Source organism: Artemia sp. Qi Xiang Cuo, chromosome 3 (assembly GCF_049724085.1).
Source record: "Artemia sp. Qi Xiang Cuo chromosome 3, ASM4972408v1, whole genome shotgun sequence".
NCBI classification, from domain to species: domain Eukaryota; kingdom Metazoa; phylum Arthropoda; class Branchiopoda; order Anostraca; family Artemiidae; genus Artemia; species Artemia sp. Qi Xiang Cuo.
Window position 1 is genome coordinate 17,010,214 of NC_142796.1, and position 26,277 is coordinate 17,036,490.

Below are 26,277 nucleotides of genomic sequence, written 5' to 3' on the forward strand. Positions count from 1 at the left end.
GAGGGGATATAGTATTTTATTGTCTTGTTCAACACGTACAACTATGAGTCACAATACAAGTCCTTAACTATTTCATTGATACTGTTGGCGTGTCGTTGTTTCGTTTCCTCATTTTGTTTTTGTTTTCCTTGTTATTTTTCTCTTGGGGAATCGTACAAGTGTGCACCCTCAGTCAAGCAAATCTTCACTGCAGTAGCAATGCAAGAAGTAGTTGTTCCATTTTTAGATTTTTCCTATGCTATTAATATTCTTTAACTTCTTTTAGGTTATTTCCTACTCTTTATCATTTTTCGTTTTCAAGGATCTTAACAAATTTTTTTATTGAGATCCAGTAATACAAATTTTTACCACCGCCAATTTTTCGCAGTTTTAGGATTGAAGGCAATAGATTGAAGGCGTTTTTCGCCTTATTGCATGGGTATCGTGTTGGACATTATTATGATGTAAGCTTTAATCGTTTGCATTCCCTTCCCCCTTCTCTATATATGCGGTGTTCAGTTGAGTTGAGTTTTTTTTCCCGTTCATAAAGGCTCCCGGACATGAAGCTGAAATATTCAAACTTCCATTATTAGTAGTAAAAAAAGGAGATTTTTGTCGTTTTTCAACTGTCTTACTGAAATACTATATCCGTTTTTCTACAGTTTTGTTCGTTTTAATTGTAAACCGAAAAAGCACTGTTGTCTGAAAAATTATTTTCGAGTAATCTCTAGAATCGGACATGATACAGAAAAATGGATCTACGTAGCATAATGACTTTAAAGAGGGGTGCTATTGATCTCAGTCTTATTTATAACTACCCCGCATTAAAATGAAATCGAAATATAATATAGGCAAAATTTTTAGTTAAGACAGTGAGCGTTAAAAATTTATCTTATATATACTAATACAAGTCCGAATATCTAAGCTTCACATTCGGAAGTATTTATCAACGACAAAGAAAGAGAGAGAAAAAAACAGGTTAAACAGCTAACACACGTTAGAATTTTCGCAACAAGCCGAGTTTCCTGCAATGCTGTAGGGCATTTTCGCGATAGGTTTTAGTACCTCAGGGTTTTAAGCTTTCCTTCTTATCAATAAAGGCATCAAGTTTAAGCCAAGGCTGTGGGAGCAGAATAACAGTTTTATTCACTGTTTTTTTTTCGAATGGCACTGCTGTTGTTTACTTTTGTCTGTCAATTCAAACTGAAATGCGATTACTCATCTCTAAAGCTAAGTGAAATACTGCCAAATATATTAAAACAGTGTTTTAATTATGTTCAAAATCCTATAAAACAAAAAGACACTTATCGTTTCTTCCAGGTGAACTTGCGTCTGGCTCCCTCCTGGCCCGGCTTCTTTCGTTCTCTGAGCCTTGGATCAATTGTAAGTAAACCAGCTGTAAGAAGAAGAGTAAGCTATAAAAAAATTGATTGCATTTCAGCGGCAAGGTCAATGCAGAAAAAACAGACAAACAATAGCTTGTTCTCCAAACACATCAACACGAAACAAACAATAGCTTATGCTCCAAACACATCAACACCAAACAAACAATAGCTTATTCTCCAAACACATCAACACCAAACAAACAATAGCTTTTCTTGAGAAAAGGAAAGGATTGGAGGATGCTTCCCGAGAGAGTTCTGACTCCAGAAGTGAAGTTAGGTTAATCCTAAAGAAATATACCAAAATCTGATGAAAATATAATACTTTAGTAACAAAATTATGAAAACTGCAACAGAGAATTATAAAAAGCCCAGAAGACATTATATTAAATATCTAGCATACACGACTCTATATAGAATAAAATAGTTTTATTTATACAAGCAATCATAGAATAAAAATTACAACTAAATGGCGCTAGTACTTACAACGAAAACAAGAAAAACACGAGACTATAACTTATTAAACACTGACATGTAAAAAGGAACGAACGAATTGGCGAAACGATTTGTTCTTGGAGTAGGCAATTGCAGCATCACTTTGTTAGCTAACCTTGTGTTTATTTTATTTCTCATAACTGGTGGTTGAATCTCTCTATGTTTTTCACTGCTAAGAAAAAATTGGCCAAATTTGCAGATCAACCCCAAATGACGTTCGTGAAGGGACGGTAGTTGTAGGACAGATAATGCCAATTCAATTTTATTCAAGAAAAAGCATAACACAGACATCAATAATAATAAAGATCCTAGAAGATAACTTGTTAAGGACCAAAAAAAGAAAAAATTACAGTAACACCGAAAAAAAAAAAGAAGAATAAAACATGGGTAATTGAAGCAAGTTGGTTAATAATGAAATTATTAAATTATATTATCAAGTTTTGTTATATTTTTATACAACTTTCAGAAACTTATGGCTAGATCCTCACTAGAGGATATTTTCTTCCGTTGAATAATAAATTTGCAAATAGAAGTTTCCTGAGCGGTAATAGACATGCATTTAGGAATTTTGAAGGCTTTACTGGATGAACAGAGACAGTGGGCTTCCGAACTGCTGCTATTATAATAGTTTAGAAGTTGAGATGAAAGATTATTATCGAAACCAGAGTAAGCTAGCGATAAATTTAGTTTTTGCATGATTTGATCAAGCGGAGCTATGCCAAAATCTTAATATAATTCACGGGTGGGATATAGACGGGGAAGCCGAAAAACTGCTTTAATGGCACGGTTTTTGGGCAAATTTGAGTTTTTTAGTAAAGGACCGTTTTGTATTTCCCCAAACTGATCCGCAATAAGAAAGGTAAGGAACAATAAAGGAATAATAGAGGGTAACTAGGATGTCAGGAGGAAGAAAATAATTCACACGGTTAATCATAGCTACTTGTCTCAAAATTATTGCTGTAATGTAAGAAATATGATTAGAGAATGATAAGCATGAGTCAATAAATACACCAAGAAACTTGGCAACCTCCACTTTTGGGAGGATGTCGGAGGAGTACCTGAGACCAAGAGCAGGTTGAATTACGTCTTTGTTGTAAGGGGTTCTGAATAATACTATTTGACTTTTTTTTGCTATTAATGGTCATGTTATTCGTAAGGCACCACGCCTGGACTCTGTTCAGAAGGACCTGGGCAGAGGTTATTGCCGATGGTAAATTGGTGCCAGTGATGAAGAAGTTGCTGTCATCAGCAAATAATACAGGATACACTGAAGAGCCCAGGTCCATAAAAAGATCATTGATATATAGAAGAAATAAAATCGGGCTAAGAAGAGACCCTTGTGGGACACCCCTCTAAACGGGTAAGGGCTGACAGGATACTTCACCTAGGCTCGCATTCTACACCCTTCCAGATAGATAAAAATCATACCAAGAGAGAGGAATACAACGAATACCGCAACCATTTAATTTACTGATTAAATACTATGATCGACCATGTCAAAGGTCTTAGAAAAATGCAAAAATAACCCCAATACAGTTTTTTTAAGGTCGAGTTGTGAGCGTATGAACTATGTGGCGTCAATTAGAGCATTAGAAGTTGAAAATTTTGGCCTAAAGCCATATTGGTGAGAAGAAATCAAAGAAATGGAGTGCTGACTGTCAAACAGAAAGGGAGACTGACGTCTGAAGATGGTTCTCTCGAGCCCTTTGGATATAACAGGAAGAATTGAGATTGGACGATAATTACCTATCTCAGTTGGATCGCCCTTTTTAAGAACTGGAATAACAATGGCTGACTTTAGTAAATCAGGGAAAACTCCGTGGGTTAAGATGGGTTGGCAATATGCTTAACGGGCTCATGAACAAAAGGAGATATGGTCTTCAGGAGCTTATTACTTAATCCAAGATATTCAGGTGTAAGACTAATAGAGAGAGAACTCATGATTCGAAGTGCTTGATTGATATCATTTGTAAAGAAAAACATGGATCTAGAATTGAAGCAGGGAAATACAGCTGGTAAGGAGGAGTAGAAATCAGCAAGGGCAACATTAGAAAAATATTAATTAAAAGCGGCATGTGAATGCAAAGGGTCAATTAACTTGCCATTTTTTTCTTTAAGGTGAATATATATTGACTTTGATTTTCTATTTTTTGAGAGTATATCGTTAATGGCAGACCAAGACTTTTTTGGTTTTCCTTTTCAACTGAGAATATTCTTGTAATAACAATTTTTCTTTGCCTCGTAGCTGAGTGTAGCATACAAGTTTTTATAATTTTTATAATTTGAATGTTCAATATTCCCTCTGGTTATACAAACTAATTTACATAATTTGTTTTTACGATATGAGGAGACAATGAGGCTATTTGATATCCAGGGGCATATAGGGATAGTTTTCTGGTTAGGTTTACGAATAGAAAAAGTTGAATGGATAATCTCAATTAGCCTTTGCACAAAACCATTTGTGACAGAATTTACCTCTTGACAATTTAAGACATTGGACCAGTCAGAGGTTTTTAGGTAACCGATAAAATAGGATATATAGACAGATCTGTAGTTTCTAGTAGGTGTTAGGTTATTAATTCTAGAGCGTAGAGGTAGTGGTTGTGACGGAAGTAACAAGTAAATAAGAAAATGGTCTGAAAGATCCGAAAACATTATATTTGAGGGCAGGTCATTTCTCAGGGAAGTGGATACAAAAATGTTATCAAATAATGTTGAAGTTGATCTCACAGGATCGACTCTGCTGGGGAAAAAATTGTGGGTAGAAGACCACACGCGGTTACTGATTCAAAAAAAGTGTCAGATTCAATATTTTTACCAACATTGAGTAGATTGCAATTAAAGTCCCCAAGAACTATTGCCTTTTTATGGGGTAGGTTAATAAAATTAGAAAAATCATCAAACAAATTACAAAAACATGTGGTCAGTAATGGAGGAGGTTTATAAAATAAGGAGAGTATATAGGAATTTTGGCCGATAACAATGTTAACAATTATTGAATAAATACATCTGAGATTTATTTTTGTAGAAAAAATAGATTCGCACTCTGATAGCCTGGTAAAATTTACATTAGAACGGATGTAAAGTGAGATACCCCCAGAACACTTTGTCAATCTCCTGGGCACATGGATTATTTGGTAACCAGGGAGTAAAAAATCACTAGTGTCATCATTATCGGAAAGCCATGTCTCTGTTAATTTTTTTTACGTCAAAAGGGCAGACACCATTGAATGAAATTAAATCTTTAAACTTGAGCCACTTATCCCGGATGCTTCTGATGTTGAAACAAAGAACATTAAGGGAATTATTATTTACAAGTTTTGGCTTCGAATTTGTAAAAAAATGTAGAGTATCAAGGTATTTACAACTAGCATGTGTAAAGGTACCAGGGGGGCTGCTTATAGGGTTGACATGCTGATTACTTTCTATATCGGGATAATTAAAAGCAATGTTATTAAAGAGGGATAAATTAGTTAAAAAAGAAAAGTCACAGATTAAATAGTCGACAGGCATTCTGATTGTGACTCAATCAGCCTATGTTGGCTTAAAATACTCTCAATTTGAATTTCTGCTTCTGAAACTATGGTCTCGCCGAAGTGGGTTTTTGCCAAATTTTTCAGAATAATGCATTTCAACTGATTGGATAACTCTAATTGGGAAATGAGCATAGAGGTAACTATAAAGCTGGCTAATTTAAAGTGTACGGTTGATTCATCTTCCAAAGCATTTGGAGAAACTGTGTGAAATCTGTGGGGAGTAATCCCAGGTAGCTTTGTTGGTCTTGATGTCTTTCCTTGCGCAGGATTTTCCGAAAGGGGGCTCTTCAGGGTTTTTTGGGGAGCACTTGCTATTATGGGGAACAATGGATTAGTTTTATATCGGATGAGATTATTCTGAAAATTTTCAACACTAGGGGAAGCATTGGGAACTGTTGGTGTCCTGGGGGCTGCTGATGGTATGGGGGCTGCTGTTTGCATGGGCCCTGTTGGTGGTTCCGGGGCTGTTGGTGGCCTGGGGGCGGTTGGGGGCCGGGGGACTATTGGTGTCCCTGGGACTTGCAATGCTACAAAAGGGATTGGAAGTTGTTGCTCTTTTGCTATTCTTAGTATCTCTGCCCTTTGATTATATTTGGGTCATTTTCCTTTATCTAGGGACTGGTGTTTGCCCTTACAACTAGTACATAGTGGGTCAAAGTGACAGGTTGACTCATTATGGTCCTTGCCTAGGCAAATCTTACAAATGTTGGAATCCTCTCTGTAGTATTTATCTGAGTGCCCAAGCTTTAGACATTTAGTACACTGTAATGGCTTTACTTTGTAAGGCTTGAAAGATTTTTGTTGGCCAAAGAGGAACACTTTGTCAATATTAAATTGTCCTTGAAGCTCAAACAACACAGTTTTCAATTTTGAGGTTTCAGTGGTTTCACGACCAAGGGTATGGACACTAGAGACCGGAATGCATTCACCTTTTTCGTTCATCAATGCTTCCTTCAGGTCCGAGTTTAGATACGATTTAGGGACATTGTAGAGCACTATCTTTGTTTGTATCAGGCTTGGGGACCACAGATGGGCTGTGACAACAACATTTTCAACACTTTTCAGCTCCATTACCTTTTTCACTGATGTGGGGTCGTTCAAAAGGATATCTAGGGATCCTGATCTGTTTATATTCATATTAAAGTTGCAACGAATGGTCTTGAAGAGGGAAACTCACAACTTTGGTAGATCACGGTTGTTAAACAAGCAATTATCAGATTGGGGAACTAGTTGAATAATTACCGGGGAATCGGCTGGATTTCTTGAAGAGTTGTTCGTGGTATCGGTTTGATGTATTATTACTGAATCTGGTGGACTTCATGTTCGCTGTCTTCTACGCTTAGCCGAGTTAACTATCTTAAAGCCTTCTTCATATTTTTCAGTATCAGTTGTTGAGGGTGACGGACATTGGGTGGTATCCGTGTTTAGGGTATGAATACTCTTCAGAGAGGTTGCTGGTACATACGCAGTTTTAGGGGGGGGGTTCTAGCGCGGACTTTCAAAGATGGTTGAAATGGTGACTTACTCATATCTCTATCAGGTAGTTGTTTTGGAGGCTCCTTTTTTCCAAACATTTGAGCTATTCAAAATCACAAATTCGAACACTAATACGAATTTGTTTCTCAATAAGATCAAAATAATCAACAATAACGAGAAAAGTATCAGTAATCTGGTTTAACATTTATTATTTAGTTGCCATGAAATTTAAATATTCACTATTTTAACAAAGTTGAATAGGTTAGTGGGTCACCATAAGTCAAAGTATCCACAAGTCTTATCAAAAACATAAATTATTCACTTTTTGTTCACAGGTTAGGTTGCGAAATTGCTGGTATCCAGATTATAAATGATAACTTACATAATGCCGATTCATAACTTACATATGCGTCTGAAAGAATAACTTTAAAGATTCTTCTTTGTAGTGACTCGAGTTGATCGCTTGGGTAACTTGTGTTGTCGACTTGAGGGCCCCATACAGGGCAAGCATACTCAAGAATTGGTCGGGTGTATGTAAGATAAGCCGTTTTAAGTTGGTACAAAAAAAAAAAATCGAAACGACGTAGTGAGATAAGGGTATGCATCGCACCCTTTGCTTTTATAGTGATTGTATCAACATGAGTACTAAACGAGCAGCAACACTAATTAATGTGACACCGAGAATTACAGCCGAAGATATACTAGGATATGTGTGAAGGAAGACTGACAAAGTCCCTCTTAAAAGGATTAAAGCGAAGGATTTTGGTTTTTCCTTCTTTGATTTGAAGGCTGTTGATAGTACACTGGTCTTTAAATTTGCTCATTATTGCACCACTAAATTGGGGAACTGCCTGGGAGTTTTCAATGAGATATTTCAGAAGAACTCACAAGTCGTATACGTACTTAAACCTGTCCTCAAACTCAGAAAGGACAAAGTTTATAACTGCTAAAAGCAACAGCGCTGCAAGTTTCGTGCCTTGTGGGGCACAACACGTAAGCTCAGTCCATTCGGAGTTGGTGTCTCCAGGAAAAGACTGTAGACGCAGTGGAAGCGGACTTGCAAAAAATAGATCACTAAAAGGAAAATATGCTTGCGTGCACCCATTGCGCCTAAATTTGTCACAGCTATGAGACGGCGAATAAGGTCAAAGGCTTTTCCATAATCCACTAGGAGAAGATCGACAATCTTACTTCCTCGGTCAAGTCACTCGACAATAAGGTGATACATTCTCACTAACTAAACAGTTGTGCTGCTTCCTTTTAGGCATCCGTACTGATATGGGTCAAGAGAAGGAGAAACCTGTGACATCAGCTCGCGGTATATAAAAGTTTCTGCCACCTTAGACAGGTTCAAGGTTATTGAGATGGGTCGGATTTGGTCGCAAGATTTGGGACCCTTCACTTTGGGTATGAGGCGAACGTACGCTCTCTTCCAAGCACTTAGGAACATGTGATTTCAGAAAAACTGGTTAATAATGGAGGAGAGTGGCTTGGCAAGGAAAATAGCAAATTCACGTAACAACTTTAAAGTAAGCTCGCCAGGGTAGGACACAGCGTAGTTCCTATTCAGCTTCTGAAGGTCCTTGTAAACGGCCAACTCGGAAATTTCACGTGCATCATCAATCTCTGCTTCAGTAATGAGAGACTCGATTTTTGAACTGGTGATTGACGGAAATATGGTATAGATGCCAACAAAAAGGAGTTCACTTCCGCAACGGATAACAAGGTGTCATCCTCTTTCAAAGCCCTTAAATCACTGGGTGTCGTTTTACCAGTAAGTCTTTTTACTGACGAATGCCATTTGTGTGGATCTGTCATAAGTATGGGCATAATCTTGTCTTTCACATATTGTCTCTTCGCTCACCTGTTCAGTTTGACAATATGGTTCCGCAACTTGGGTGAAACAACGGAATCGCCATACTGTGAAGGCAGCAGCGAGTCTTAATAGGTCCTTAAGGCCCCTGTGATCCATGGTTTATCAGTATCTGTAACAGCAATGAATTTAGTCGGGAAAGAAGCAAGAAACTTCTCCTGAAGTAGGCTATTTAGCTTACTGTCTTTGACGTTGATGTCCAGCTCGGAGTAAATGTCGTCAAATTTGTAGTTGCCGATCCAGCGACCGAACGTAAAAATTGAATCTCTTGTTAGTGGTCGTATAGTAGTTTCGACTCGTTTGGTTTTGGGGATTGCTGAATTCGCTTCCCAAGAAATTATGAAATGATCGGAATTTTGGAGGGGTCCTAGTGACCGCGGTGAATCATAGAAATCTGTAAGGTTTGTTTAGATTAAGTCAAGTATGCTGCCACTCTGATGGGTCGGTATTGATGGGTCTATCGATTAAATATTTAACTAAAATACACCTGCAAAGTAGTTTATCTCACTGAGACTAAGCTAATTATCTCCGAACGCAGATAGAGAAACCGGTTTTGCTCAGATCAAGAACTTGAGTATGGTCGCTATAACACGTAAGTACTTCATTACGCAATGAGAAATTTTTGAATAACTTCATTAATACATATTTTTATTTAAAATTTAAGAATTGTGGTCTCAGGAAATATTTAAATTTATTACTCCTTGTATGCAGGTATTCAAGCATGGATCTTACCTATTCTCATTTGTTCAAGCATGTCTTTACTCACAAACGAGCGCAGTGCACGAGAAACTGCCAAACGAACTGCACCCGCTTGTCCAGTCGGTCCACCGCCATCGACAGATGCATCAACATCAACTTTGTTCACAAAACCCGTAAATTGCAGAGGGAAAAGCAACTAGAATAAAAACAGTCAATTATGGCGTGAAGCAGATTTAATTCGAATGCCAAACATTAACAAAAAAAAAAGAACTAGAAATGACATTAATCAGAAAGTATTATTTACTGGTGCAAGATTAATTTTATTTCAGTAGTTTCGTAAGAAAGTTAAGGGTATGCATACCCTAAAAGCTATTTAAGATAAAAAGTCATCAGATAAGGGTAACAGGTAGAAACAGAAAACACATCAAACCCCATTGCCACCCTTATTTTTATCCCTGCTTCCCATGACAAAGTGCCCGAGAAGACAAATTTTGGATTCAAGCAATTGATCAAGCAAGTCGTTGATCCAGCGTTCAAATTAAACTAATAAATTAGTCATTTAAATTAACTAGTTAAATCAAAACATTCATTCAAATTCGTGAAACGAACTGACAACTTTTTTCTAACTATCTTAGTGACGGAAATACAAGACCTTCGATGGCAAAGCCGCGCGAAGTGTAGCATCAACCGCGAGCCAAGGAACACAATTTCGGAGCTACATCAATGAGAATATCTTTTGGATTGGACACAGACTCTCTAAAGCTTATTAAAAGTCCTGGCTATTATCCAGTATAATATTAAACTGAGACCTAAGAGCCTCTTTTTAAGGATGATGATGAACTGATTAAAGGAATACCGCTAGCCCACCTAATATTTTAACTAGTGGTGAGATTTTGCTACACACAAGCAAAAAAGGTTGCATCATGCAGAAACTATACAAAGACACAACTTTTAGCCTAGCTTTTGCTCCCCGCCTACTTTGGCTTGGATCGGATACCTCTTTTAATAAATGTACTCCCAATAAAAATTTAGGAGCACCTCCAACCTCCTTCCCCAAGGAGTCGAAAAGAATTTGGACTCTAGAAAAGTATTACAAGGTCAATGAATGTTATTTCTGGCTGTGTTTGGTTGAGACGCAACAACTCCTTTTGGTGGGTGCCGTGACGACTAGAATTTACTTACCCCTCCAGAAGAGGTTAGATTTTTTCTAGACATCACAAAGCACAACAAGGATATAACTCATCTTCTTACCCAGTTGGGTTGATATTCAAATTCCCCTTCTGGTAGACCTATTGATGGAAAGTATTTAACCCCTCCCTGCGCTTCCCATGCTCCTCAGAGAGGTTTGAACGAGACAAAAGTCCCAAAGGGTACAATTAGGGTACCAGTTATTACTCCTCACTGACTTTAGTTGACATCAAACGACCCTTTCTGAATGATGTCTCAACAACAAGAAATTAGGCTGACTCTTCCTCCTCTCCACAGAGGTCAAATCAGTCCCTAAATTCATCTTTCAAAGAAGGCGGATTTGGTCACACTAAATAAAAGAAGTGAGGCTATTTGCTTCAGCTTTCTTCGAAAGGCTCTGACAAGTTTTCAGACCTTTACTGCACTTTACTTTAAAAAAAAAAAAATGACCATGGATTGTCAGTTAAATATACATATATTTATATTTATCCCTTAAAGTTTTAATAATTTTTTATTTATTAAAGTCAAAAAGTGAAAACATTCAAAATGTATTTTGTTTTCAGTAAAGTGCAAATTATGTTCTGGTCTCGAGAAGGCACGGGGATTGTCAGCCCTACTCATGTTAATTTTTTCTCGTATCGAGTTTGACCCAGTAATTTATCTGTGGTAGTTTTACGCTTGGGAGATTATTTGACTTTATTTCTGCTCATTTTTTATTTGATAAAGCTCTTAACTTTTCTTTGGAAAACTTGTTTAGTGGAAAAGTGTTTTTAATAAATTTCTGTTTGTTTTTTCTTGACATAGTCATTTTCATGGGAAAAAATCTTTTTTATATCTTTTGGGTTTTTTTCAATAAGAATCAATAGTTTGGCTTGCTATTTGTATGTTGGAGAAGGTTTTTAAGCAATTTTTAATCCTGACACAAATAATATCATTTAATCTAATTTTTTACTTCCTCAAATTGAAACAAAAAATAAAACTTAATACAATTTCCAAAAAATTCTACCTATGCTCTTTGACAATCTGGATACACTTACACTCTTTCGATTTATTTAAACTGTACAAGCAGAAGTAGTAATAGTAGTAGTCCCAACAGTTTCAACTTAATACCCCCAGTCGTTCTCGATATATTTCTGAGGTGTCTCATAGGCAACCAAACACACAGTGCCTTTTTATTTAATTTATAAGCAACATTTAATTTTAAAGCATAATGGGCCAATTGCAAAATTGTGAGGGTTTGACATGCTCGATTACACTAGAGACACAACTACTGGATTATTTTATTATGCTTAAGACAATGACTATTTAAAAATTTTGACTGAATGTATTTAGGAAGTGAATAGACTTGGGAGAAGGGCTGCTTGCCCTCTAATCTCTTTTGACTCTAAAGAAGGGCACTAGAATTTTCAATTTCCAATCAAATTAGCTCCTTTAAAAGTTTCAATGATATTTCTAGCTATTATAAAGTGGCGCTGCCTATGATATTGCTTATATGCCATTTTAAAAACCTACATGCATACAGTTTTTTCGCTTAATTGAAACACCCCCTAAATGTTCCCAGAAGGTTTCACCTTAATACTCTCAGCGTCATTAGTTACAGTAACTGTAGTGGTAGTATTAATAGTATACACATAGTGCCTTCTGGCTAGTTCAAAATCTGCAACAACTTACCTTTAAAAGTCTAAGTTAATAATTTAAGCTATTCTTGAGATATTTTTCGTCACCTATCTGAAATTTCTACATACTCATAGTTCGTTTTGATTTAGTTCAACATCCGCCAAAATATTCCTTGACAGTTTCACCTTAATACTCTTAGCTTGCGCAGTAGCAACAGTTGTAGTTGCATTAGCAGCAGTATGCGCATAGCACCTTTGGTTCCTTCAACATCCACTTCAACACACTATGAAAGTTTCAAATGAATATCACCAACCGTCCCTGAAACGGTTCTTATACGTTCCGTTGACAACCTGTGTATGATGAGTGGGTTTTCATATAATTCTATAGAGTTTAAAGAGATCCAAAGTTTTTCACCTTAATACCTTAAATCTTAACAGCAGTAGCAGTAGTATTGGCAGTAGAATTAATAGTAGTAACCGCAGCTTTAGTGGCAGTAGCAGCAGTAGAAGTATTAATCATAGAAGCAGTAGTAGTAGTATGAAAAGAAGCAGTAACACTAGGATGCAAATATTTTCTTTTGGTTAGTTTTCAACATCCTCCACAACAAGCCCAGTTCGTTTCAACTTCACTCACAAAACTGCTCCTAAGATATTACTATTATGCCCTTTTGACAAACTGCATACAGACTGGGTGTTGTGATTCAGTTCACCTTCCCCCTCAAAATTCCATGAAAATTTCACCTTCATACCCTTAGGTATAGTTGTAATAGTAGTCACAGTAATATTTTTGGCATTACTTGCAGAAGTATTAATAGTAATAGCGGTAGTCTTAACAGCAACAGTAGAATTATCGCATTGCCTTTTGGTCAATTGAACATCCTGTCATGACATTTCTGATATGTCCTTTTGATAACCTATATGTTTATATACTTTTCATATACTTTGCTCATATACTTAAATGTTCATTTCAATGCTCTTAGCCTTACAAGTAGTTGCAATAGAAGTAGCGGTAAATGTAGTAAATGCAGCAGTGATAGCAGTATTAGTAGTAGCGTGCACATATTTCCTTTTGATCAGATGATATTCCCCTTTAAGCATTCTCTGAAAGTGCCAGCTTAATACCCAAATCAATTCTCGAGATAAGCTCTTTTGACAATGTAGATGAACATAGTCTTTTGATTTAGTACAAATTTCCCTCAATATTGTAGATGGAGTAGTGCGGTAGTAGCAGCAGTAGTGGTAGCAGTAATAGTGGTCGTAGTTGTGGTACTAGAGGTAGCATGCAAACATTTCCTTTTTGATCATCTCCCTTATCATTTTCTGAAAGTTCAAATAATTATTCTCAGTCATACCTGAGTTACGACCCTTTGACAATCCAAATACACATAGCGTGTTTTAATTTAGTTCAACACTACCCTCAACATTCTCTGAAAGGCTCACATGAATACCCTTCGTCTTTTTGGAAAGTAAAGATCAAATATGCTTACCTTTCTCAATAACATATATTATATGTAAACAATGAACGAATTGCCTAACTTACAACCCATGCCCTGAGGAATGTGGGGAGGTTGACATCCCCAAAGATATAATTAATGAACCTTTCAACAATGCTGATCAAAATAGCTCCATTAAAATTTTGATCGGATGTGTTTTGGGGAATGATCAGCATAGGGAGAGGGCTGGTTGCCCTTCATTCACTTTTGACTCTCAAAAAGGGCACTAGAACTTCCAATCAATTCAGCCCCATCCAATCCGAAGTTTATACGACCAACCATTCCAAAAAATCTTGTAAGCCCCAGAATAACTTACAACCCTTGCCCCTAGGCTTTGGGGTGTTGTGTTCACCCTGAAGGCATTGTTATATGCTCTTTAGATTATTTTGAACAGAATGGCTATATCGCAATTTCGATCGGATGCGGTTGAGGAAAACACGGTGTCAAGAAGGGGGTGGGGTTGTTGTCCACGATAACTTCTGACTCTTAAAAGCGACCTAGAACTTTCCATTCCCAATCAAATGTGCCTCCTCCAAAGTTCACAGGACCACCTCTTCTATCAGAACCTTATATGCCCCGAGGGCATAACTTACAACCCTTGCCTCCAGACTCTGGGGGTTGTGTCAACCCTAAAGGCCTTGTTATGTGATCTGTTGTATATTTTTAAGCAAATGGCTATCTCAAATTTCTATCGGATGCATTTGGGGGAAATAGGACGCCAGTTGCCCTCCGATCACTGTGACTCTTAAAAAGGGCACTAGAACTTCTGATTTCCAATTCAATGAGCCTCTTTGAAGTTCATACGACCACTCTTTCCGTAAAAACCTTAGATGTAACTGGGGCATAGCGTAAAACCCTTACCCTGAGGGCTGTGGGGGGTTGTCATCCTCAAAGACATAATTACTGGATCTTTCAACTATACTGAACAAAATGGCTATCTCAAAATTTTCAATGGATGCAAATGGGGAAATGATGGACGTGGGGGGGGGGGGGAGGGGGCTGGTTGACCTCCATTTTTTGGGTCACTTAAAATGGGCACTAAAACTTTTGATTTCTGTTCGAATGAGCCCTCCCATGATATTCTAAGACCACTGGGTAAATGCGATCACCCCTGGGAACACAAAAAAAAACAAATAATCACACATCCGTGATCTTTCTTTTGGCAAAAAATTCAAAATTCCACATTATTGCAGATAGAAGATTGAGACTTCAACAGAAAAGTTCTCTAATACACTGAATTAGATGGTGTGAGTTTCAATAAGGTTCTACGGTTTTTAGGTGGTGTTTATCCCTCTTTTTTTGAAAATAAAGAAAATTTTCTCAGGTGCGCAATTTTTAATGGTTAAGACTAAATTTGATGAAACTTATATATTTGAAATCAGCATAAATATCTGATTCTTTGATGTATCTATTGGTATCAAAATTCCGTTTTTTACAGTTTCGGTTACTATTGAGCCGGGTCACTCCTTACTTACAGTTCGTCACCACGATCTGTTTGAAAAATTTCACATATACCAGTAAAACTAATTTTTCCTTGAGAATCAGAGAGAAATTGCAGCACATCCTTATAACAAGTAGTAAGGTGGCAACTCCAGGCACATAAATGCAATGGATCAGCTTCCCCGGGGTTAAACTGCGGACTTTGAACATAAGCACTATTTCTTAACTATTGAAGTCTAACTTGGTTCATACACGATTCAAGATCTGTCGATATTGGTGCCGACAAAACCTCTTCTAGAAGAAAAGGTCGACTCATTAAATAGTCAAGTATAGACACAGTAAGAGTAAATAAATACACAAACCAAAAAAATCTCTCTAAATGAAAAAAAAAGTAAGAAGAAAAAAAAATGCACGACTGAGAATCAACATTTTGAAAGTAATAATGAAAATGACAAAAATAGCGAAAAATAGACGAACCGAACAAATCTTTCTGAGTGAAAAGAAAAATAGTAACAAAAGAAAATGCAGGATTGAGAATCGACAGCTTTTGAGAATAATAATGAAAATAACAAAAATAGCGAAAAGTAGTGAGAAAAAGGGCGAAAAAAAACAATACAAGAGAAAAAAAAATGACGAAAAACAACACAAATACTATTTCAAATGCAGTCACCAAGGGATCTTATTTTCTGCACAGACGGTTCACTTGACTCTGACTTGACTGACTTGACGCGACTTGACTAGTATGTTGCCGCAGTCAGTCTATACATGTTTGGCACCGAACCTATCCCTTGCGGCATTTAGCAAATCAAGAAGTCGCTTTGTATGGGATTCCCACAAAGATGCCCGAACCAGCTAGTTTAGACCTCTGTGAGAAAACTTTTCGAGCAACTTCTTTGCTAGCAAATCGCACTAGTACTGGGGCAAGTTTGTCACTAGCAGTATGAGGCTCACTCATTCTAAACCGGAAAACACTTGATAGTTCGCCAGAAGACATACACCTATCTGTGTCGATAGGACATTGAGCAAAGTCGTTTTAAGGTCAGCTCCTGGTTTTTGTTTCAGACCGTTGAAAACAAGACTGTCCAAGATATTTTCTTGATTCATATCGTCAAGTTTGACTTCGATTTTTTCATTTCAATTCTCTAGATTAAGGGTTTGCATTCTACACGCTTTCAGCTCTCATTCGATACGGTCTAAGATGGGATTAAACTTCAGTGACACAGAATTGTACAACTCATTAATTATAGTCTCAGCAGAGTCTTTAAGACCAGAATGCGCTCTCGCGCCTGTCAGAAACCTGACGAGATATCTCTGAAACAATAGATTCTATAGTTTTCTCTAGTTTCTGTTCTGTAGCGGAAATTCTTGCAAATAAAGCAGACTGTGAACCGGGCAATGCAGCAGCTTCGTCGGATACTTTTAGCGCAGAAAATGCTTTTGAAATCGACCTGTAAATCTTGGGAAAACGTTCAAGTTCATCAAATGTGAGTTTAATATTCTTCGCAGTTTTAGTAGAAGCTTCTCGAACATTATTTTTCATGCGATACAAGATTACTCTCAGAAACAATTTGCTCGCTATGATCCCCGTAGCAGAAGATCAAACAGTTTATACGCTTTTCATCATTTTTCCTAATTTTTATATTTCGTACAGGCCACAATGGATAGCCTGAAATTTTGCCAGTACTAAATCGAATTGCTTGTATGGCGGTATGATTAACGTGAGCAGGAGAATAAAGAAAGAAAAAAAAACAAATGAGACTTATCTTAAATTTGTACACCTATTCTGTAAAAACCCTAAAAGTCCCAGGGGCATAACTTACAACCCTCGCCTTTAGGGCTATCGGGGATTGTCCTCTTCAAAGACATAATTACTGGACCTTTCCAATACACTGAACAATATGGCTATCTCAAATTTTTAATTGGATGTATTTGGGGAAACCGTTGGCATGGGGGATGAAGGGTAGTAGCCCTCCAATAACTTTCGACTATTAAAAAGAGCACTTGCAACTTCCAATCGAGTGAGCCCCTTTCGAAATTTCTACAACAACTCCTTCTATACGAAGTACCCTGGTCAAAAAAAAAACACACTGTACCCACATCACTCTTTACTTAGGGAGCGCACTACCTATTATTGCAGCTGCTGCTGCAATCATGATTAATAATATATTAAAATATATATCAAACACTGGACACATCAAAGAACGACCCCTAGCTGCAATTAAGTTTATGACGTAGTTTTACTATAACGTCATTTATGGTTGTGACCTACGTTTGTCACGTCAATCACAATCTTGTATACGAAGATGCAGTTTTTTGTCAAAAAATTGATTTTATTTTAAATATTGTGTTTCGTTAATTGCAAACATACATAGATGTGGTAACATCTTTAAAATAAGCCCTTACGCAGCTCTCTATGATGTTCCACTGCCCCGCTAGCATATAGAGGAAAAAAGAGGAGACATCAGCGCTACCCATGCAACAGCCAGGCAAGGGGACTGTAAGTTTCCTGAACAGGATTTTCCGCCATGTTGATTCCAATGGTGTACTTTTTGTTTCAATCCAAAGTCCTTTTTGAGGAGCCTGAGGCCGCTTTTCCAGGTTTTCTTAAATTCCTTTCACAATAACATTTTGTCAGAATGTTATTTGCACGTTTGTTTGCTCAAGGGCTTACAACTGTAAATTTCAGAATGATCAGGAAAAAAAGTGGCCCATTTCTTTGCCCCGTATACTTCCTAATCTTAGAAAGAGTACTAGAACTTTGAAAAATCCAACTAGATTCCTGGTTGTGTTCAACGTGAGAAGAAGCGAAAATCAGACTATAGATAGCTAGGTTAGCTAGGTATAGTGATGTCAGAGTCTTCAACCAGAGTTCAACCTGTTAACACCTATTTGGTGTATGCCTTTCCGCATTAAACTCAGTTAATTCAGTGACAAAGTTGATTAACTGTGACCTAACTTCCGGATTTTGTCACCAGCCATCAGGTGAATTGAACTTTTTAACCCTTTATATAAATCAACCAAATGACTAAAGGACAACCAAAGGACTTTAAGAGAGTGTTTCCTGAGTGTAGATTAAGGGCAACAATCAATTGCCTGGTATGTAGTACTTGCAACTCTTCCATTCATGAGCAATGTGCGGCGATAGAACGTTCCCAGTGGAATAAGAACTGGTTATGTTTGGATTGTTCCTCGAAACAAAATAACACCAAAAATCAAGAATACACTATCTCTACTTCTTCGAAAGCTAATGATACCCCACGACGCCGATTGTCAGGAATAAATTCTTCAAAAGCTAGTGATACCCCACGACGCCGATTGTCAGAAATAAATTGTTCCTTCAAAATTGTTTTAGATGATATCAGGTCGTCCCCCCTTGCCCCGCCTTGCCAAAGGGATTGTAAAGCTTTCATTGCAGCCCAAAGCGAGTGTCAGACTACTCCCCTACCAGTTTTAACCAGTGTTGCCAGACTGATTTTCTGCTAGAAACTAAAGATGCCGGTACCCAGACGGATTTTGAATCTAATTGTGAGCCTTCTAATGGTGCCTCCTGCCAGACTGAAAATTTTCCTTGTGGCAATTGTGATTCCAGCCCCTTATGTGACCCTTCCCTCCCTCTTAGTGCTGAAAAAAAAACTCGAGTTCATTACCGAAGAAATTTCTACTTTCATTGATCTTAGGGGGAATATAATTAAGAACACACTTAAGTCTGTGAGTACAAATCAACAAATCGCTAGTTTGAAACCAACTGCAATTCAATCCAGAAGCAACAACTCCCAACACATGAATATTAATGAAGAAAGTGTCAACTCAAATATGAATTTAATTGGTGACCTAGTTCCAGAGGTCAGTGACAACTTAAATGAGAACTCAATCAATATTCCAGATCCAGAGATCAATGACAATTTAAGTGTGAACTCAGCCAATATTCCAGATACAGGGGTCAGTGACAACTTGAGTATTATTAGTAAATCGGTTCCTGAAGCCAAAGCAGGGAAGAATTCTATTGCCTGCCGATCTCACTTGGCCAACAAGTGTATAAAAAAGAGTGATTGTACCTTTGTTCACCCTTGTATATCTTTCTTAACTACTGGAACCTGTAACGACAATTATTGCTCCCATTCCCAACCCTGCCATAAATTTCAAAGTGGCCTATGTTTTAAAAGTAAGTGCATGTTATTACATTTGAAAAACAGGGATTATTGTGCTATAGCCAGGAGCAGTAAAACTTTTAATATGAAAATAGTTACAAGTTCTCAATCAACCCACAAGCGGAGCCCCCTTCATTCAATTAGTAAAATCAGCTCACCAGCGCATACTCTTCCTTTTTTATCCCAGATCCACCCTGCTCACTAAAAAAACTTCCACGTTTACCACCCAGAAAAAAACTCCATATTCCCAGCAAAATCCCTTCCCTCTTAACACTCCTGTTAACCCCTCACAAGTTGAACCCCCTGAAAATACCACCGTCTTATTTCCCTCCCAAATATTATCAGACAAGAGTGACTCCGGTTTAAAAGATGTGGCCCCTTTCTCTCAAAACCTCCTTGCTCAACCCAACCAGAAGTTTAATCCTACTTCTCAAAAAAATCCCAGCCTTCATCCCGAAAAAGATGCCTCTCCTCTCCCAGAACCACCTTTCTCCCACCCCCCACTGCCTCCCACAATTAACAAAAAAATTGCCCACTTTACTAACCGTTTTAATTACCCAATGCTGCTTGTTATGAACGCCGAAAGCCTGAGTTTCGACAAATTGATCGAGCTAGAGGCCCTCTGTCAAGTACACAAAATTGATGAAATTGCCATAACTGAGGTCCAAGCACAGAACCCTGATTTATTGAAAATTAATAACTACTCTCAATTCATAAAACTTCGTCCTCATGATCACCCCCTAGGTAAAAAGGGAGGTGGAATACTATTATTTGTAAATAATTATCTCTTTCCTAAATTAATTCATAATCCCAAGCTTTCAGATTACGATGAAATCATTTGGGTAAGTGTAAGACCCAAAGTTTTACCACGCCACTAGGCCCCTTTAATTTGATTGTGTTTTGCTGCTTCTATTATTCCCCAAATCAAAACGCTGCACAAAGACAGCGATTCTACCAACTACTGCATAATAGTGCCGACTTTGTCCTATGCAAATTCCCGAACGCCGGTATTGTCTTAGTAGGTGATGCTAATGATCTAAAGTTAAATTCCCTTTGTAGTTCCCTAAACTTAAAACAATAGTGAAAATACCAACAACAAAAGCAAATTCAACCCTTGATTTGATTTGCACCAATATACAGGCTTTCTATGCCCCTCCTGTCCCCTTGCCCCCGTTAGGAGGAAATTACCATTTTTGTTTATTTAACGAAGCCTCTCAATAGCTTTAATCATACTTTTTCTGTTGCTGAGTTTTCTTATCGCCCAAATTCCAATGATGGCCTTTACACATTTGGATCTTGGATTACCAATGAAAACTGGCTGGCTCTCAAAGGAAAAAATGACATTAATTTTAAAGTCTCTGAATTCCAAAATCTGATTAAAACAAAATACATAAATTCCTTCACTGTGAAAAAAGTAAAAACATGTTCTAATGACAAACCATACATTACTAGCCAATTCAAAAAACTAATTAGAATTAAATTGGATCTACTAAAGAGTGGTAAAACATCCGAAGCTAACTCACTGCGTAAACATATAAAAAAAGAAAAACGTAAATCTGCTTCTTCATATTACAAATGCAAAGTCCAGGATTTATTTTCTACAAAGCCAAAACAATGGTATAATAGAATAAAGAAAATTTGTGGGAAAACACACAATAATATAGATTTCCATTTCCATCAAGACCCTTCGGTTACAGTCAATGATCTGACCAGGTTTCTTTCTTTCACAGCTCAGAACCTCCCTCCCCTTTCTTTTGACACTCCTTATGATTTGTGCTCTCTCAATTTTCCCGTTATTTCGCCCTCGGATGTGGATGAAAAACTTAAGAACATTAAAAAGTGCAGTATTTGTCCACTAGACCCCGTGATTGCATTAATTAAAGGATTTGTTGGCTATTTTTCAGAACCATTGTTCCTACTTTTCAATTAGATCACCTCTAGTGGTATATTTCCAAAGTATTGGAAATTGGAGCTTATTGCCCTTGTAAAAAAAGAAAGGTTACAGGTAATATTTCGATGGTATCTATCCCTATGCCCGATCTCCAGTTTTTTCGAAGTTATAACAACGTATTTTAGCTGAGTGGTTAAAAGTAAAGGTAATCCGAAATGTTAAACAAACACAATTTGGAAACCTTCGCTCTACATCTACCACCAACTATTTTACTCACCTTAGGGTCACAATATATAGCACACTCAAAAAACCCAATACCTGGCTCAATGTTATCACTGTTGACTTGCAAAAGCTTTTGATTTAATCAACCACAATATACTATTAGAAAAGCTATCTAATGAATTTCAAGTTGACCCTTATTTAATTAGAATAATTGCGTCTTTCCACTCTAACAGAACGCAAGTCGTGAAATACCTGAATGTATATTCTGATCCCCTCCCAATTTATAATGGTGTGCCCCAAGGAACCCTCTTAGGTCCAATTTTATTTCTTACAATGATATTATTTTCCTGTTAGATGGAAATTCGTTGATGATATAACTGTCTTAGAGACATGTTCCAAAAATTCAAAAAGCAACCCAATGGGCATCTTGGAATCGATATCAGCCGAAGCTCTTACTGATGATATGAAAGTCAACCCTTTAAAGTCAACTGTTCTTACTATTAATTTCCTTAAAACTCCTCCTTCTTTCTCCTGTCCAATCCCCCCTGAAATGTCTGTTACCACTATGAAATTACTGGGCGTTACCATCTCAAGCGACTTAAAATGGGATTGTCATATTAATGACATCTTAAAACTTGTAAATGCCGCATTTTCCCTCCTTAAACTCTTTAACAAATTTAAATGCCCTAAATCGCACTGTTTGAGGATTTTCCTGTCATTTGTACGCCCAACCCTTGAGCATGCCAGTCCTGTTTGGCATCCTGGCATTTCCATTGAATTGTCGGACAGAATAGAGACAGTCCAAAAAAGGTGCCTAAGAATTATCTTCAATGAGGGTAAAGTACCTTATATTTCCCTTCTTAGGAGAGCTAATCTTGTCACCCTTAAGGAAAGGAGAGCAAAATTACCTTGCGTGTTGCTAACAATGCCCTTCATAACCCTCGAATAATTCCCCTTGTTCCTGGTCAATATATACTCTTTTAACCCCGCCTTCCACGTTCTATTTAGACAAAATCCCCCATCTTGCCCCCCGAAGATTTAGCACTTAAATATAGAGAAGACCTTTTATCCCATAACTAGCTTACATTTTCAATTAGTAACTCTCTACAGCCTCCCCCCCCCTCCCTCACTCACTTTTGACCTTACAATCATTAATTTTAATGCCCATTTCTCAAATTTGGAGGTTTTATATTTATGTTTGTTAGTCACCAACTAACTTATGTTTTTGTTTTAATTTTACTTTATCCCCTTGTTAATTTTATGAGTTTTCGCTTTTTTTGGCATTTTTGCTGACTTGACATTGGCCTTCTAATTTTGTGAGTTTATTTTGTTTTTATTTTTAACATTGTTACGTATTTGACATTGACCCTTTTATAATTTCCTGTTGATTTTGATTGTTTGTTTTTGTTGTTCTTTTTTCGCTTTATTTGACACTAAAGTGCGAATTCGGCCCTTTTGGGCTTGTGATAGCTTTTTTTCAGCAATAAATCTTATCTTATCTTACCTAATTTCCACAATTTCAATGGAATTATTGGGCTATTTTCTTTCTGTGTATTTAAGCTCGTTGGATATGACTTACCTGCTCTCGATCTTGTTGTCTTGGAAACAGATCTCGAAAATCCACCCCATTAATGACATATTTTCCTACCCCATTTCCAACTACGGTTGCTTTGGACCAGCACGATTTTCGTCGACCTGAAAGGAATTCCTGAATTATAAAGAAAAGCAAAAAAGTAAGAAAAGGAACAAAACAGTTAAAACTGAAGGGGACAAATCTGAAGAAATGATATGAAAAAGGAAGTTCAGTATAAAATTAAATGGGAGAGGAAAGCTCAATTGAGGAGTCCTTCAATGATCTTTTTTTGTAGCTGTGTCTATCTCTTCTCTCAATATTCCTTTCAGAAAGCCAAAGAAAAAGATTGAAAGGAAAATATTCCTGGATCGGGAAAAAAAAGAAAAAGGGAAGAAAAGGATAGCAACAGATAGAAAACGTCATTTACCGAAAGTATTATTCACTGACAGAAAAATCAATAAAGAAAATAACATAAAAGGGATTTGCAGAGACCTCGCCAGGCTGCTGATTATTTTTTTTTTAGATTTATTATTTTAAATCCATTTTGTCCAGTGTTGGGGATTTCTGTCCCTTTTCTTTTCTTTTTTCAGATAAATGACCTATTTCCTTTTCTTAATTACATTTGCTTAAATTTCCCTATAATATAATTTTCAATTGCAAGCTAAACTCTCGTCATCAAAGCAACGATTTTGTAAAAGAAAAATAAGTTAACTGAACTACAATTCTGTATTAATCATCACACGGGCTTGCAAGATCTCAGGCCATAGATTCTTAACATATGCGTAGGGAAAATTCAATTGAGAAGCTTGATACATTAGATTGGGCCACGTCACACTGAGCCACACCCCGAGTGCTAAGATTCTTTTATGTGTCCAATTATTATGTTTGGTCTGAGTTGAGAGTCTGTTTTCAGTGTTTATAAATATATATTTTGTTGGAGTGGCTTTTAGAAGAATATAGGTCAGTTATTTTCTACAACTGTGTAATATTATTTTCCCCGAACCCAGGTAGGGTAGGAAAAGAGTTCGCGAGAAATACAGCCATTAGTATATCGAAAGTGAGGGGCTCCGTTTACTGAGCTAGCTGAAAGAATCCGTAGCGCGTCGTGACCCCTGAGGTACGGCCAGGCCATTGTGCAAAATTGGGGTACCATAGTAGCAATGCTACTTGGCAGTATTCATATTTGGTCTGAAAATACATTTTTACCTACAAAAATACATTTTGTTCAAAGAATAGCTGTCAAAACACAAGTTGTGCTGCTAAAGTTTCGGCAGCTTCTGGAATTCTGACGAATTCTGCTACTGGCAGCTTTGGAACTTTTTCCATACCTGCCGCCAGGTTATCCTAGTGGCATTAGAGTTCTCCCAGTAGAGGCGGAGGAGGAGGAGTAGAACACCCCTCCCAGCCTACATCCAGGAGAAGTGTAAATAGCGACGAAGACCAAACTGCCTTTCCATCATAAACATTAAGTAGAACAATAGGGAAATTTTTATATAAGACAGTGGAACGCAACTTTAAATGAATATTTCGACCCTATATCCAAGGGCCGTCCTCAGCAAAACAAATGAAGAAAAAAACAATATAAAAAAAAATTAAATTAAAATTGAAGTTCCATGTGAAGTTGGCGGGAACCATGTGAAGTTCCCGCCAAGCCCTCAAATATAATTTACCTCCCATATATTCCATAAGTCACTAGAAGTTAAATAAAAAATTGCACACACAGTACTTTTTATGTAGTATTTACCAATAATTTTAAAATCACGAATCTCCTAAACTCGTTCCAGAATGAAGTGAAAAGAGGTCGTAAGTAAGGATTTTAAGGAAATCAGGACTTCTTTGGAGGATATAAAGAGGGAAGTTTTGGACAGATTGGGATGGCAGAAGAGTGTGCGCAGCTGTGTTGGCAACTCTGTAAGCGGAGCCAGTAAACACGCTTCAGGCCTTTTTGAAGACTTCTACCACTGTTGCTAAATAAAATAATTGAATGTCCGTTGCTTTAAGAAGTAAAATTATTTCTAAAAGCGAATTTTCTGATGAACTCATAAAGAGATAACTAAATGTCAAAAACAGCGGTAAACTATCAAGTAAAAAACAGCTGCCGTCTGGCTAACAGATAATAATATAAGAATGAAGGCTTACCATCTGAGGTCATGAAGGGTCTTCCCTCACTGTTATACATAAGATCTGGGGCTTCAAGAGCTTCAGTTTGCGAAGCAACAATACGTCTAAAGCCATTAATGTAATCCTTTTCTATATATCCATAATTATGATTGGCCAAACGTTCAATAGTTTTAACAAATTGTGCTCTATGAAAGTCATTTAATTTCTCAACAAACATTATCGACAGTTTTTCAGCAGTGATCCAATCTTCACCAATCAAAAATTCTTTCTTATCAACAAAATGCTTCCCTTCTCTAATCATTTTATCTTCATGTACATCCAAAGCTCGAAGTTTAGCTACCATATCACTTAACGTTTGATAAAAGTTTGGTTGAACTGTGTAGAAAAGAGGATGAAAAGGTCGACCAGATTCATCAAACTCAGCTTCTTTTCTTCTAGGAAAAATCTTATCGGGGTGTTTCATCATTGGTCTTGCCCTGGGCTCAAAAAGACCACTAGGAAATAAATAGTCGATAGCCTCCTGAAATGAAAACAATCCTTCTTATAACCTTCTTATAATCCTTCTTATAAGCCTTCATGTATAAAAGCATGCTTACTTTTCATAGTCACAAAAATTATTCACACAAAAATTATTCACACAAAAATAGTCACATAAAAGCCCTAACATTTTGTTTCCTGTCAATAAAACGTTTCCATTCGCGAATTGTTTTATTTTCGTATATGTCCAAACATGACAGATTACCAATCAAATCACTTGGTGTCTAATAAAAGCTAGGTTGCGCTGAATAAAAGGATGAAAACGTTGACCAGATCCGTCAAACTTAGCTTCTATTCTTCTGGAAGAAAATCTAGCCTCAAACAAGACCAATAGGAAATAAAGGTTCAATACAAATGATAAAAATCCCACTTGTACAAACTCACACTTCACAGTTACAAAAGAAAAATTATGCTTAATATAAAATATTCAATCATTACCTACTCAATTGTATTTACCTTTCACAAACCTTGATTAATTTTGAACCATATCCCTTAAAACACGATTGCCAAATGAGGCAAAACCGAAAGCGCAAGAATTATTAATAGCAAGATGGGAAACAGTACGAATAAATTAAAAAAAAAAACGAGATATGCCGACTAGCGGTTGT

At 37.1% G+C, this 26,277-nt stretch overlaps 1 protein-coding gene across 1 annotated transcript in view; it reads right to left on the minus strand.

The window, feature by feature from the left end:
• Window positions 1-1,235: 1,235 nt before the first annotated feature.
• mRpS9 (mitochondrial ribosomal protein S9) overlaps window positions 1,236-26,277 on the minus strand; it is a 42,289-nt gene continuing 17,247 nt past the window's right edge. Inside the window, exons 4-7 of the mRNA XM_089085652.1 lie at window positions 25,151-25,652; window positions 23,018-23,133; window positions 9,474-9,636; window positions 1,236-1,375 (exon numbers count right to left, since the gene is read on the minus strand). Of these exons, the coding sequence (XP_088941778.1) occupies window positions 1,284-1,375; window positions 9,474-9,636; window positions 23,018-23,133; window positions 25,151-25,652 (873 nt within the window). The 3' untranslated portion in view covers window positions 1,236-1,283. The remainder of the gene's footprint in view (window positions 1,376-9,473; window positions 9,637-23,017; window positions 23,134-25,150; window positions 25,653-26,277) is intronic.